Raw genomic sequence first — 16199 nt, forward strand, 5'->3', positions numbered from 1 at the left:
ATGGCTGAAATGTCCTATTGCAGTGCAATCCACTTATCTGTTTAAAATGAGCAAAGTGTACATGACTTCAGTGTTTTTAGAATGATTTTTTTCTGTGCACCACAGTTATGCATTTCTTTTTTTTTAGTAATGGCTGGCTTTGCTATGAAAATGACTTAACCCATTTAGCAAACAACAGATAGCAGTAAGTAATGAAGAAATATATATCAGAGTTTAAAGAGTTGAAAGGATATCTGGCAAAATGACAAATGTTTTCCATTCTAGAATGATGCTCAACTTCAGGCACAAAACTCTTCCTTTCACTGCATATATGTAGAAATGTCTAGGCAAAGGTCAGTCTAATTTCAGAAATGGCCTTAGCGTTTCACAGTGGGAGGAAAAAGGCCATCTAATGCAAAGCCATGTACTGTGTAACTGATGAATGCAGGGTAACATTGCTGCCATTTTGATAAGTTCTGCAATAATCACACCATTAAGACTAAGCCAGTGGCTGCAGTTTCAAAGTAGCAGATACTAAGAACTATAACACATAACATTTATGCATCCCAAAAAGTTCATATACATCATAGTTTAAACACTAGAAAGTAACGCATTAACATAGTGCAACAGGTTATGCAGTGGATTCCAGCAGCTTAGGTAGTCAGCAGGTCTAATGTTGAAATGTTATGTTTCTGATATGCACTTAGAGTAGCTTCTTCCTTTCCCTTTGGATGGACTGCTATAATTGTTATCTGAAAATCCAGGAAATCAAAATATATGTAATCAACCGACTTGTGGTATCCATTCAAAAATACTGTCATGGCATGCTGATGTGACTTGTAAGAAACAAATAGAAGGAATGAGAGAGAAAGATTGAGACAAAGAAACAGCAAGTTATGTCAGTGTGTGTGTGTGTGTGTGTGTGTGTGTGTGTGTGTGTGTGTGTGTGTGTGTGTGTGTGCACACACATACATGAGTGATCACATCACCATTCTACTAACAATCAATGGATATAGGAATGCAGACACATATAAAGATGTGCATTAGCAACAAGACACTATCCACAAGGAAGGAAAAGTCATGCAATGCATATATTCTTATTACAAAAATCTTTGGGCCAACACTATGAAAAAAATAAGAGTACACAAATTTGCTTGCAGTGATTTTTATGTGTTCTCAGTCAGCATTGCTGTCCTATCTGCTGAATCTATATAAAGAGAAAAACATATCATGCTTTACCTTGTGTCTTTATACAGTCCATTTAATAGGTAAAACGTGGCTTTGTCTGCATTGCCTACGAAATGACAGTTTTAAAACACCAAAAAGCTGGGGTCCATTCAAGTAAATGCATATAAATAGTTTCTTGTAACAGTGGTGAGAACAAAAAGAATATCCTTTTTTGTCTTTATGCCTATTCATCTGTGGCTTGTAAATATTTCATGACCCAGTAATACATCAGCAAAACTCTTTTATCACACTTCTGAAAATAGCACACATCCTCTTCTGTGGAAATATAGAATGCAAGAATATTAAAAATAACTGCAGAGAAACATAGCTGAGTTAGTGAAATTGTTCAGTGTTATCTGCTGAACATTTCAGCTGTATTATTCTTTCACTCACTTTTTACAAATTCAAGTAAACTTTTTAGCAGATCTAAAATAATAAGGTAATGAATTGTAGTGGATGAGTATCTGTGAAATAAAGTGTTTCAGCTCTTCTTCCCTGAAATGTATTGTTACTCCATTATTAGTTTTCTGAGTCGTGTACAGTTTGAGTTACTCACATTGTATTTGTGAGTTGTTCCTAATGATTATTTCTTAATGAGCTGACTTTATCTTATCTAGCTGAAATATATGTATATATCAGACAGATGCATATTTATAATGTTCATTATTTTATTATTTAAGTAAAATATCATCTCATTTGCTTCTTAGTATTAGAGTTTAGATTGTGTGGATACATTCATTTTAAAAAGCATGCACAAGGGAGTCATTTCAAACAACAGCATCTAGGCAAGCTGTTCAGAATCTAAAATACATTTCAGTATCAGTGCATTTTGTTCATGTTAAAATTGCAAGCTCTTACCAAAAAAGAACCAAACTGTTATTTCCAGTATAAATACTTTTAAATACAGATTTCATACCAATATATAAAAATAGCAATCTTTTTTGATAAATAAATCTGAAAGTTTCATTTACATGGTAACAACGTGCAACAACTAACCCTTGACTACCAGGTCTATTTGGTTGATTGTCTAAGAGACGGCATGCAGCAACAATTGTACCTTTACCTTGGAAGAACCGACACAAGAGAGACCAGCAGGAGACAGGATGGCCTGTAGAAAGCAGAACCACTGATAACCTTCAGGGATCACACACATCACAAAGTCTGAAAAGCATTGCTGCTCCAGGCAGCAATAAACATTACACAGAAAGTGATCATCTATTCTTCTGACTTCAGAACTCAGCTGCTGTGAAACGTATGGCCTTTAGGCCACTCCATACATTTGTCGGACAAAATGGTAAGCTACTGGTATACAGAAAATATGGTTACATAACCATTAACTACAGTCTAATCCATTTTACATGCTTCTAGAAATTGCTTTCTGTGGACAAAGTAGTTAAATTGTTATCACTGTTTGCTTTCATTAAACCTAAATTTCCTGTTATAAGGGAACTTCCATATAGCTGAATTTCATCCATCATGTGACATTATAGTTAGGTTTCTGTTTGATGAAATAAACTAAATCATGAATTACTGTGAGTTTTTTTGGCATATTTTTTTGTCTTAGAAACATTCAGAGAAACTTTTTAGCTAATCAAACAGGTATTTATGCATGGTGACCGATGGTCAGATTTAAGAGATTTTTTACTCTTTAGTTGTCTGTGAGCTTACAACAAGTAGCACATGCTTAGTTTTATATTAATGCAGGGACCTCTGGCTACTAATTTAAGTATTCAGTAATGTATAGTCATGTTATTACTAAAAACAAAAGCTTAAACATCACATTGAAGGAAATGAGAAAGGCTATGCAGCTGTTATGAGACTGCCATATTTGAAAGTACAAGAAGAACAGCTGTAGGATCTGATTTGCAGTATCAATGCAGACTAGATATATGGAAATTCCCTTTAATCCCTGCAATTTTCAGAATAAAGGCAGAACTATGCAGTCATGCAGTAATATTATAAGTTAACTTGCAACTGCAGAACATGCTTGGAGAACCATTATGTATTTTCACCATCATTATACATTTATGGCTTTCTCATCTGTGAAATGAGCTGTTCCTGCTACAATTTCTGTTGGAGAGCTTGACAGAGTTTGTTGAGAAATGTCCATTGCACCTTCAATGTCCAAGGAAGTTGGCAAATTGTCCAGGCTTTGTGAAGTGGAGGTGTTGTGGCTACAGCTACCATTTACTTCAGCAGTGCCAGGCATCAAAAGCTGAAATGATGTCTCTGAAGAGGAACATGTCAACGGAGGCAGAGTTGAAGAAATAGACTGCAAAGGAGTTATGGAGGTTGAATCTCGATGTGGGGAAGTACATCTTGAAAGTTGTAAATGACCTCCATGTGGAACAATCTGATAATGAGGAGGTGGACATACACCCGCTAAGCAGTGATGATTATTTTCTGTTTGCACTTTTGTTCCCATTCTTTGACTGCAGTTCCCCATATGGTCTGGATCAGTTTCCCAAATATTGGGGATGGATGCACTCTGACACAGTTGTGCTTTTGTGCAAACAGGAACCCCAGCTTGAATATGCATACATGGTTGATGCGTTGTCCATGTCATTCTATTTTGTAGATCTTCCATTGCAGAGATTACAGCTGTTCCATGAACAGGGCAGTAAGCTGGGAGCTTTTGAGCAGACAGTAATGTCTCCAAAAGGTGTGTCACATTCCGCATATCTTTACCTAACTGTGATAATTCTTGCCCCAGTGAACTAACCTGTAAAGTAAAATGAAAGATCATCTGTTAATAAGCCTTTGTAATAATATGCATAGTTGACAATTACTTGCAAATCTTTTAATGCATAGGACACATGCTATATATTTGGATTTACACACACACATATACACCCACATGCACACATACGCATATATGTGCATGTGCATGTCTCTGTCTCTCTCTCTCTCTCTCACTATATATATATATATGTAGATATATGTATATATATATATATATATATATATATATATATATATATATATATATATATGTAGATATATGTATCAATCAATCTATATCTGTATATCTGTCTATATATCTTTATATGGATTCACTTTAGAAGACTGAAAGGCCATCACATTCAAATTCAAAACATTGAATCCCATAACATTGAAAATATATAGGAAACCAACATGTAGTATATTCCAGCACAATTACATACAGAAACAAATAAAAAACAAACCATATTACACTTCCCCAACTGCAAGCAGGGGGGCAATTCCCCCTGGACCCCCCACACCCCCTGCTACTTAAATATATCAACTCAGAGATTGCACTGCACAGAACCAAACAGCAAACATACCATTCTGCACTTCATGACTGCCTGTTTAAATTGTAAAAAAACTATCCTCAACCTTCTCTTAGAAATACTACTTCACTGTTAAGACATTATACATTACTATTTATCTCTACAATACTTACCGGAGTTTCATAGGTAACCTCAGTCATGTTCCCTTCTTACTTGCTATACTACAATATAACACATCTTAGTCTAGTGTAGTGTGATCTCGGAGTTGATATATTTAAGTAGCAGGGGGCATGGGGGGGCTTCCCCCCACATGGGGATGCAGGGGGGCATGCCCCCCTGCTTATAGTTGAAGAAGTGTAATAGGATTTGCTTTTTATTTGCTTCTGTATGTAGTTGTGGTGAAATATAGTATATGCAAGGCAGTGACAAGTGGAGTGCCACAGGATTCCATCCTGGGACCTCTCCTGTTTGGTATCTACTTCTCTGAACTACAGGCTAACACAGAAGACCTCTGGCTGACGAAGTTCGCAGATGACTGCAAACTAGTAGCCACAGTCAAGTCCCCAAATGATGTGGACATCCTACAGAAGGGCCTCACTGAGACAGATGCCTGGTGTCAGAGCCATGGCCTCAAGCTCAATGCCAGAAAGTACAGTCTCATCCCCTTTGGTAAAAACTCTGTATCCATGAACTACCACATAGGCAGCAATCTACTTAACACTGAATGCATAATAAGAGACCTTGGGACCCAGGTGGACAGTAGTCTCTCCTTTGATAGTCGTATCCCCACAGTAGTCAGGAGGTCCTTCTACGTGGCACACCTCATCATCAAAGGCTTCTCATCCAGGAAAAAAGAGGTCATTGTTCCCCTCTACTCGTCACTCATTAGACCCATTATAGAGTACAATGCCCCTTTTAGAATGTACCTCACAAGACATCTGCAGCAGCTGGAAAGGCCACAGAAGTACCTCACAAAGAGGATTACTGGCCTAAAACAAATGCCCTACACTGACCGCCTCAAAAAACTACAGCTTTATTCCATAGCATATCACCTACTCTGAGGTGATCTCTGCCTAACATATAAAGCTATGTCAAACCCAGAGCTGTTGGACATGCTACACTTAAAGAAATCCCAGTCCCTCCAAGATACATGCTCTAGGGACCTAAACCTTGTCACCACAATAAACAGGACATGCTGGAGGGATAGATTCCTGTCCCAGAGACTTCCTATACTCTGGAACAAGCTACTAATCTATGTCAAGCAAAGTTCTTCATTAGCACTCTTCAAGAAAAATCTTGATGAGTGGATGGGAAATAGGAAATACACCCCGGGGATCACTTCTGTGTCTCTGCTGGACAGTGGAACAGGAAAATAACTTTCTTGGGTGGCGTAAGCTATGGTACCTTGCTGGCTAGGCTTACATAGGCCCTTGGGCCAATAGCATAGTACCTACCTATGAACCTATGCTGATTTCCTATGTATTTTCAGTGTTATGGTATTCAATGTTTTGAATTTTCAGTGTTTTAAATTTTCAAAGTGAATCCTTCTATACAGTGGATATAAAAAGTGTACACAGTCCTGTTGAAATGCCAGGTTGTTGTGATATAAAAAAATGAGACCACAATAAATCATTTCAAAACTTTTCCCATCTTTAATGTGACCTATAACCTGTACAATTCAATTGAAAAACAAACAAATCTGTTAGGAGAAAAAATATAAAAAATAAAAAAACGTATGATACACTGGTTGCATAAGTGTGCACACCCTTAAACTAATACTTTGTTGTGTGTGCACATCCTTAAACTAATACTTTGTTGAAGTACCTTTTGATTTAATTACAACATTCAGTGTTCTTGGGTAAGAGTCTGTCAGCATGGCACATCTTGACTTGGGAATTTTTGCTCACTCTTCCTCCAAATCTGTCAGACTGCAAGGCATCTCTTGTGCACAGTCCTCTTCAGGTCACCCCACAGATTTTCTATTAAATTTATGTCTGGGCACTGGCTGGGCCATTCCAAAACTTTAAATTTCTTCTGGTGAAGCCATTCTTTTGTTGATTTGGATGTATGCTTGGGGTCATTGTCATGTTGAAAGGTGAAATTTGTCTTCATCTTTTGCTTTCTAGCAGATGCCTGAAGGTTTTAGGCCAAAAGTGACTGGTATTTGGAACTGTTCATAATTCCCTCCACTCTGACTAAAGCACCAGTTCCAGCTGAAGAAAAACAATCCCAAAGCATGATACTGCCACCACCATGCTTCACCGTGAGGATGGTGTTCTTTTGGTGATGTGAAGTGTTGTTTTTGTGCCAAACATACATTTTGTAACTGTGGCCAAAAAATTCAACCTTGGTCTCATCAGACCATAACACATTTTCCCATATGCTTTTGGGAGATGATGTATTGTTTTGCAAATTTTAGCTGGGCCTGGATGTTTTTCTGTGTAAGAAAAGGCTTCTGTCTTGCAACCCTACCCCATAGTCCAGACATATGGAGAATACTGGAGAATGTTGTCACAAGTAGTACACAACCAGTACTTGCCAAAATTCCTGCAGCTCCTCCAGTGTAGCTGTAGGTCTCTTGGCAGCCTCCCTGACCAGTTTTTGTCTTGTCTTTTCATCAATTTTGGAAGGATGTCCAGTTCTTTGCAATGTCACTGTTGTCCCATATTTTCTCCACTTTCTGGTGACTGCCTTCACTGTGTTCCATGGCATATGCAATGCTGTGGAATTTTTTTTACCCTTCTCCTCACTGATACATTTCAACAATGAGATCGCTTTGAAGCTTTGTAAGGTCTCTGTGAACCATGGCTTTTGCTGTAGCAGGCTACTGAGTAAATGTACGGAAAATCCTACTAGGACAGCTGAACTTTATTTGGGGTTAATCAGAGTATTTTTAACTGATGGCAGGTGTGTACCCAAGAAGACTGAATCCTGTAATTAAATCAAAAGGTGCTTCAACAAAGTATTAATTTAAGGGTGTGCACACTTATACAACCAGCATATTGTAAGTTTTTTTATTTTTTATATATTTCTTCTAACGGATTTGTTTGTTTTTCAATTGAATTGTACAAGTTATAGGTCACATTAAAGGTGAGAAAAGTTTAGAAATTATTTATTGTGGTCTCATTTTTTTATATCACAAAAACCTGGCAATTTAACAGAGGTGTGTACACTTTTTATATCCACTGTATACATATATATATATATATATATATATATATATATATATATATATATATGTATCGCTAGACAGGTGTAGACAGATATATAATACACGCACACACACATATACATATATGTGTGTGCACGTATATTACATATACATAGAGAAAGTAAGATATTGCTTGGAAAATGTGTAATGTATGTTTTCTAAGATATCATTAGGTGTACTGCATTATGGAGTGTCACAATATTCTCACTGTAGTTAGTTAGGAAGGCTTTAACTACATATATGTATATGCATATATATATATATATAAAAAAAAAACAAAAAAAACAACAAAAATATACTTGTCTTCCAGCTTTTCTAAGCTAGTTTAGTCCAGTTTTCAGATTAGTGTTGAATTCAGGGCTGTGTTACAAGTTTCTGTGTTTGCCCATACCTTACTTGGATAGAAGGAAGTTTCTCTGTTCACTGTGAGAGAGGGAGCTTTGAGCAGCCTATCTGTCCCTAGAGGAGTGGTTTCAGCGCAGAAATTAGTAGTTTATTGGCCAATTTGGGCTAATTTCTATCTCTTTCATTTCCCTGCTATAAAACCCGCATTTGCAAGGTTTTTGTGCTAGTATACAGCTCAGCAAGCTCCTGTCTGGTGCCCTGCAGCGTTCTACAGCAGCAGAGAGACAAAGGAGAGACTTTGGAGTGATTAAGTATCATTTTTCTCCATTTTCTTGCTGCCTTTAGCTAATTCCACCTAAAACGCTGATTTCCTAGAGTTTCTGTGATTTAAAAAGCTTGTTTCAACTACATATTGTCACTTATAGAGGCACAGTTTACTGCCTCAAAAAGGGCATTTTAACAAAGTCATTTTTGTGTTTAAATTACCTGTTTAACTGTTGCTAGGCTTATACACTCAAGTGTTATAGCCATTATGAACCTATGCATTTAAAGTGAGGTTTTGATTGTAGCTGCTTTATTTTCTGAAAAAAAAAAAACAAAAAAAAATATTTGTTTTCCAGCCTTTCTAAGCTAGTTTAGTCCAGTTTTCAGGTTAGTGCTGAATTCAGGGCTGTGTTACAAGTTTCTGTGTTTGTCCATACCTTACTTGGTTAGAATGAAGTTTCTCTGTTCACTGTGAGAGAGAGAGCTTGGAGCCGCCTATCTGTCCCTGGAGGAGTGGTTTCAGCCCAGAAATTAGTAGTTTATTGGCCATTTTGGGCTAATTTCTATCTCTTTCATTTCCCTGCTATAAAACCCACATTTGCAAGGTTTTTGTGCTAGTATACAGCTCAGCAAGCTCCTGCCTGGTGCCCTGCAGAGTGCTACAGCAGCAGAGAGACAAAAGAGAGACTTTGGAGTGATTGAGTATTATTTTTCTGCATTTTCTTGCTGCCTTCAGCTAATTCCACCTAAAAAGCCGATTTTCTGGAGTTTCTGTGATTTAAAATGCTTGTTTCAGCTACATATTGTACTTATTTTACTGCCTGCACTTTGACAAAGTCATTTTTGTTTTTAAATTACCTGTTTAACTGTTGTAGGCTACACACTCAAGTGTGACAGCCATTTCTGTGCATTTAAAGATTTTTGATTGTATCTGCTTTATTTTCTGAAAAAAAAAAAAAAAATATATATATATACTTGTTTTCCCGCCTTTCTAAGCTAGTTTTGTCCATTTTTCAGGTTAGTGCTGAATTCAGGGCTGTGTTACAAGTTTCTGTGTTTGCCCATACCTTACTTGGATAGAAGGAAGTTTCTCTGTTCACTGAGAGAGGGAGCTTTGAGCAGCCTATCTGTCCCTGGAGGAGTGGTTTCAGCCCAGAAAATAGTAGTTTATTGGCCATTTTGGGCTAATTTCTATCTCTTTCATTTCCCTGCTATAAAACTTGATTTTGAGCGGTTTTGCACACGGGGCAGAACCGGTTAGCTAGGGTATAACTATTCCCGGCTCCACAAAATCTACTCTTCAATTTTTCCCTTGGAACTAGACAAACTTTCATCTTAAGCACTCAAATCATTCACTTCTCATCCCTGCACTTTCCCAAAACTCATAGCAAGCACTAATAAACTTTAGCACTAGACCCCCCCCCTATACTGTAGAGAAGGACAAGGCTCTCTATTCGACCTTACCAGCCAATCAATAAAACAGTTCACTGTACCTATCCAGGTATGTCCAAAGGGCAGTTTCAGGTGTACTCTCCAGACAAACTGGTGAATCTGGGCATTTTGAGACAATGTTACAATTGCCTCATGTACACAGACAACCCTCTTCTCCTTCCACCAAACACTAATACATGCGAGAGATGCAATTATACAGCCAAACTGGAGGCTAAGCTCTCTCAGCCCAAGACTAGACAAGGCAGTCAAGAGGAGAAGGGAATTACTTGCATCACACCACCAGTCTCACATAGACCTATGAAACCAGCACTGGCAAAAAACACACATAAATACACAAAAACATACTCGGAGGCTCTAAATAAAAATCTGCAAAAGCAACAGAGACCTCCAAAGCAGACATCCAAGTAACCTCCACCCCCCCAACACAAACCATGAAACACATACTTCACAAAACCAGTGTGCCACACAATCACAGCCCTTAAGGCAAAATAACATACCCAACACACTAGTAATAGGTGACTCTATAGTCAGGCACACTGACGTCCCACTCACTAGGCTGAACAAGGAGAAGGTTATTGTTAGTTGCCTGTCAGGTGCCAGGATCTGCCACATAACACAAGCACTCTGGTCAGTCCAGAACAAGTACAAATATGACTCTGTCATTGACCATGTTGGTGTGAATGACCTGAGCCGTACCTCCCTAGACTACATGAAAGAGACATGGAGGAGCTCTCTGATCACATAGCCCTGGCTGGTATGACCCTGACACTGAGTAGCATCCTGCCCTCACCAAGAATTATACCACGGTATAGAGAAAAAATTATCAGTTTCAACAATTGTCTAAGCTTCTGGTGTCATTCAAAGGGGATCCAGTGTCTGTCAGCCTGGGATGGCATGCTCGACAAGCCACACTGCTTTGCTAGAGACGGCTTGCACCTGTCATCATTAGGCTTTTGAATACTGGCCAAGGCTCTTGCCACCCCCATAGTGCCTTTTTTAGACAAGGCTCAAAAGACAAATCCATCACCGTAAATAGCACAAGTAACAAAAAACTGAGGGTAATGCTGCTCAATGCCAGAAGTCTAAACCTCAAAATGCATGCACTCGAGGCACTCTTCAGTATGGAGAAAATCGATATATGTGCAGTAACAGAAACCTGGTTTAAGGCTCCAGAGAGTACCCCAGCACTACCAGGCTACAACTCATACCATACAGTTCAGCCACAAAACCTGGACCGAAATACAAAAGGCAGGGGACTATCCATATTCATCAAGGATACCCACACCTCCAGGTTAGTGGCATAGCACAATGATTCAGAAATCATTCACGTGCAACTAACAATGGGCAAAACTGCTATTCAAATTATAGCTTGCTACAGATCACACAGCATGTCCCAGGACCCCTACTCCACATTCCTGGAAACACTGGGAAACATAAAGGTCCTACCAAACACCCTGATATTGGGTGATTTCAAATATTCAAACATTAACTGGGAGAACTACTCAAGTACGAACTTTCTGGCCCAACATTTCCTAGAATTTATAAACTCAAATGCCCTGGATCAACTGGTTAACACCCCCACCAGAGGTGACATCATATTGGACCTGGTCATCACCAACATGGACGACCGGTATTCCACACCAGAGGTCAACTCCTCGGTGGTCAGATCTGACCATAAACTCATCAATCTGGATATCCACATTCTGCCACCATCCCCGGTCAAAGAAACCACCTTGAAAAACTTTTCAAACGCAAACTTCACGTTACTTAAAACCGAAGTGGGAAGTTTCAATGCCCCCATGCTAAAGGATAACGCTGTCCAAGCTGCAAAATCCTTTACTAATGCACTCTACGGGCACCTACAAGAATACATGGATCCTGCTATCCCAAACAAAACCAAGACTCACTCCTCCAAGAAAAGGAAACCAGTCTGGTGGACACCTGCCATAAGCAAGCTATACAATAGAAGGAGGAAACTAGTACAGAAAAGAGTAAAATCCCAAGAAGGGAAGACATCCCTGATCAGTATCAACAAGAAACTACATTCCCTCATAAAATCATCCAAGGCTAGCTTCAAAAGAAAAATTGCCATGGACTCCAAAGATAACCACAAGGCATTCTTTAGCTATGTCAAGAATCTAAGTGGCAATTCTCAGATCTGATCAGAGTTAGTGCAGAATGGCACAAAATACACTGAAACGACCACTATAGCCAACATCCTGGCAGACAGGTTTAGTGCAAACTTCACCCCCCCTCTCACCCCTAAAAGAGCCAATAACTATACCAGAAGAATGTAGTGTCCCTAAAATCACAGACACCCAGGTTAAAACAGTCCTGTCCCAGGCTGCATCCTACATGAGCTCAAAGATGAACTAACCCCTCACCTACACACACTGTTTAAACTCAGCCTCGCCACAGGCTATATGCCCACAGAGTGGCGCACAGCAACGGTTATTCTGCTCCACAAAGGTGGAGCTACAATGGACCCTGGGAACTATCACCCTATAAGCCTGGCTAGCTTGGTCTGCAAAGCTATAGAGCGCATCATCATGGATCTCATTAACAGAGACATTGGAAAACTCCAAACACTGGACCCAACCCAGTTCGGCTTTGTTAAGGGAAGATCATGCCTCCTAAACCTGGTGGACTTCTTTGAGACAGTTACCAAGGCTATAGACAAGGGAAAGGTGGTACACACAGCCTACCTAGACCTCGCAAAGGCCTTTGACACCATTCCCCACTCAGGTATTATAGACAAGCTCACCAGCCTGAACATAAACCCCTACATCATGAGATGGGTTGCCAACTGGCTCACAGACAGAACCCACATGGTAAGAGTTGCAGGAGCTAGGTCTGACTCTAAACTGGTTACAAGTGGCATTCCCCAGGGCTCAGTCCTAGGACCCCTCCTGTTTGGCATATACTTCTCAGAGGTACAGGCAAGCACAGGAGGACTATGGCTCACCAAGTTCACAGACGACTGCAAACTAGGGGCTATAATTGACTCTCCGGCTGACACAGACATCCTCCAAAAGGTTCTTACTGAGACAGATACCTGGTGTCAAAACCATGGTCTCAAGCTAAATGCCAAAAAGTGCATAGTCATCCCCTTTGGAAAAAACAAAGTACCCACAAACTACCACATAGGTGGTAGCCCCCTAAATACGGAAGACGTAATAAGGGATCTGGGGACCCAAGTAGATAGTAACCTCTCCTTTGATAATAACATTGCCAAAGTGGTTAGAAAATCCTTCTATGTGGCCTACCTAATCACAAAAGGGTTTGCATCCAGATCGAAAGAGGTAATTGGGCCCCTCTACGTATCACTCATCAGACCCATCATAGAGTACAATGCCCCATTTGGGATGTACCTTACAAGACACCTGCAACAACTGGAAAGACCACAGAAGTTCCTCACCAAGGGGATCACTGGCCTCAAGCAGATGCCCTATGCAGCTCAACTGAAGAAACTCCAGCTGTACTCAGTTGCATACCGCCTACTCAGAGGTGATTTCTGCCTGACATACAAGGCCATGTCCAACCCAGAATTGATGGACATGATCCACCTAAAGAAAACCATATCCCCTCAAGCCACATGCTCCAGGGATCTAAACCTCACCACAACAATAATAAGGACGTGCTGGAGGGATAGATTCCTGTCCCAGAGACTTCCCATGCTCTGGAACAAGATTCCAATCTACATTAGGCAGAGCTCCTTGCTAACCCTCTTCAAGAGAAACCTTGATGAGTGGATGGGAAACAGAAAGTTTACCCCAGGGATCACTTCAATGGCTCTGCTGGACAGAGGCACAGGGAACTAATCTAAGGGGGAGGCGAAAGCCAACACATTCCGGCTAGGCTTATAAATGCCTTTGGGCAGATTGCCTAGTACCTACCTATGAACCTATGAACCTATGAACTAGCAATCAAAGTTGTATATAAAGAGGTTGCCTGAAAGCAGTAAATCAGGAAGTTAAATCCACACCTGGAGGATCATTTGAAAGAAGACTCGGGTATCGTGGACTGGGAAATCCTTGTCTGGGAAAATCTCTGAATGATACCTTTTGGAAATATTTGCTTACTGAGCTAGAAACTTGGCTGGGGATTGCCTGCAGTCTTGGACTTTTGTTTTAGAAATAGCCTGTAATCTGAAGGGGCTGGGGGAACTCGTTAGGGGTTGCCACAGCGGATCATCTGTTTCGTTTTCTTCCTGTCCTCTGCATATTGCTCAGTCACACCAACTGCCTGCATGTCCTCTCTCACCGCGTCCATAAGCCTTATCTTAGGCCTTCCTCTTTTCCTCTTACCTGGTAGCTCCATCCTTAGCATCCTTTTCCCAATATACCCATCATCCCTCCTCATCACATGTCCAAACCAAAGCAATCTCACCTCTCTGACTTTGTCTGTAACTGTTCAACCTTGGCTGAACCTCTAATATACTTAATCCTAATCCTGTCTACCCTTGTCACATCCAGTGCAAATCTTAACATATTTAACTGTGCCAATTCCAGCTGTGACTCCTGCTTTTTTGTCAATGCCACCATCTCCAACCCATACAACATAGCTGGTCTCTCTCACTACCCTCTTGTAGACCTTCCCTTTCACTCTTACTGGTACCCGTCTGTTACAAATCACTCCTGACACTCTTTTCCACCCATTCCACCCTGCCTGTACTCTCTTCTTCACCTCTCTTCCACACTCACCATTACTCTGAACTTTTGATCCCAAGTACTTAAACACATCCACCTTCACCAACTCTACTCCATGAATCCTCACCATTCCTCTATCCTTCCTCTCATTCACACACACATATTCTGTCTTAGCCCTGCTGACCTTCATTCCTCTCCTCTCTTGAGCATATCTCCATCTATCCAGGGTTTCCTCAACCTGATCCCTACTCTCACTACAGATTACAATGTCATCTGCAAACATCATAGTCCATGGGGCCTCCTGTCTGATCTTGTCTGTCAACCTGTCCATCACCATTGCAAATAAGAAAGGGCTCAGAGCTGCTCCTTGATGTAATCCCACGTCCACCTTAAACGGATCTGTCACTCCCACTGCAGACTTCACCACTGTCACACTACCCTCTTACATATCCTGTACAACTCTTACATACTTCGCTGCCACTCCTGACTTCCTCATACAATACCACAACTCCTCTGTAGGCACACTATCATATGCTTTCTCCAAGTCCACAAAGACACAATGCAACTCCTTCTGACCTTCCCTATATTTCACCATCAACAGTCTCAGAGCAAACATCACATCGGTAGTGCTCTTTCCCGGCATGAAACCATACTGCTGATCGCTAATCATCACCTCCCTTCTTATCTTAGCTTCCACTACTCTTTCCCATAACTTCAAGCTGTGACAGATTAGTTTTATCCCTCTATAGTTACTACAACTTTGCACATCAACCTTATTCTTAAAAATAGGTACCAAAACACTTTTTCTCTACTGCTTAGGCATCCTCTGACTTTCCAAGATTTCATTAAACAATCTGGTTAAGAACTCCACTGCCATTTCTCCTAAGCACCTCCATGCTTCCACTGGTATGTCATCTGGACCAACAGCCTTTCCATTCTTCACCCTCTTCATAGCTGTCCATACTTCCTCCTTGCTAATCTGTTTCACTTCCTGATTCACTATCCCCACATCATCCAACCTTCACTCTCTTTCATTCTCTTCATTCATCAGCCCCTCAGAGTACTCTTTCCATCTGCTCAACACACTCTCCTCACTTGTGAGTGCATTTCCCTCACTACCCTATATCACCTTTACCTGCTGCACATCTTTCCTAGCTCGGTCCCTCTGTCTAGCCAATCGGTACAGGTCCTTTTCTCCCTCCTTAGTGTCCAGCCTTTCATACAACTCTTCATATTCCTTATCCTTAGACTTCGCCACCTCTCTCTTTGCCATGCACCTCATCTCCTTATACTCCTGTCTACTTTCTTCATCTCTCTAATAATCCCAATTCTTCTTCACCAGCCTCTTCCTCTGTATACTCTCCTGTACTTCCTCATTCCACCACCAGGTCTCCTTGTCTTCTTTCCTCTGTCCAGATGTCACACCAAGCACATTTCTAGCTGTCTCCGTTACCATCTCTGCTGTAATTACCCAGCTATTTGATAACTCTTCACTGCCCCCCAGTGCCTGTTTTAACACTTCCATGAACTCCAGCTCGCAAGCACCCTTTTTCAACTTCCACCATTTGATCCTTGGCACTGCTCTCACACTTGTCGACCTCTTATTCATCACCAACATCATCCTACAGACCACCATTCTATGCTGCCTAACTACACTTTCCCCTGTCACCACTTTAAGTCTCCAATCTCCTTCATACTGGCCCTCCTAATAATCATCTTCTGTACATCTTGTCTTGTACATCATGCTCCTCCCTATTTTTTCCCTATTTTATGTATATGCAATGTATCCAGCAAGCAACAAAAATTTCATTTTATTGACCT

At 40.5% G+C, this 16199-nt stretch overlaps 1 protein-coding gene across 1 annotated transcript in view; it reads right to left on the minus strand.

Moving 5' to 3' along the window:
* Nucleotides 1–1901: 1901 nt before the first annotated feature.
* Nucleotides 1902–16199, minus strand: part of LOC122798207 (potassium voltage-gated channel subfamily H member 8-like) — a 190667-nt gene continuing 176369 nt past the window's right edge. The window contains exon 4 of the mRNA XM_044066963.1: nucleotides 1902–3928. Within this exon, the coding sequence (XP_043922898.1) occupies nucleotides 3224–3928 (705 nt within the window). The 3' untranslated portion in view covers nucleotides 1902–3223. The remainder of the gene's footprint in view (nucleotides 3929–16199) is intronic.

Source organism: Protopterus annectens, chromosome 3.part1, assembly GCF_019279795.1.
Source record: "Protopterus annectens isolate FY-2018-M chromosome 3.part1, PAN1.0, whole genome shotgun sequence".
Classification (NCBI taxonomy): Eukaryota; Metazoa; Chordata; order Ceratodontiformes; family Protopteridae; genus Protopterus; species Protopterus annectens.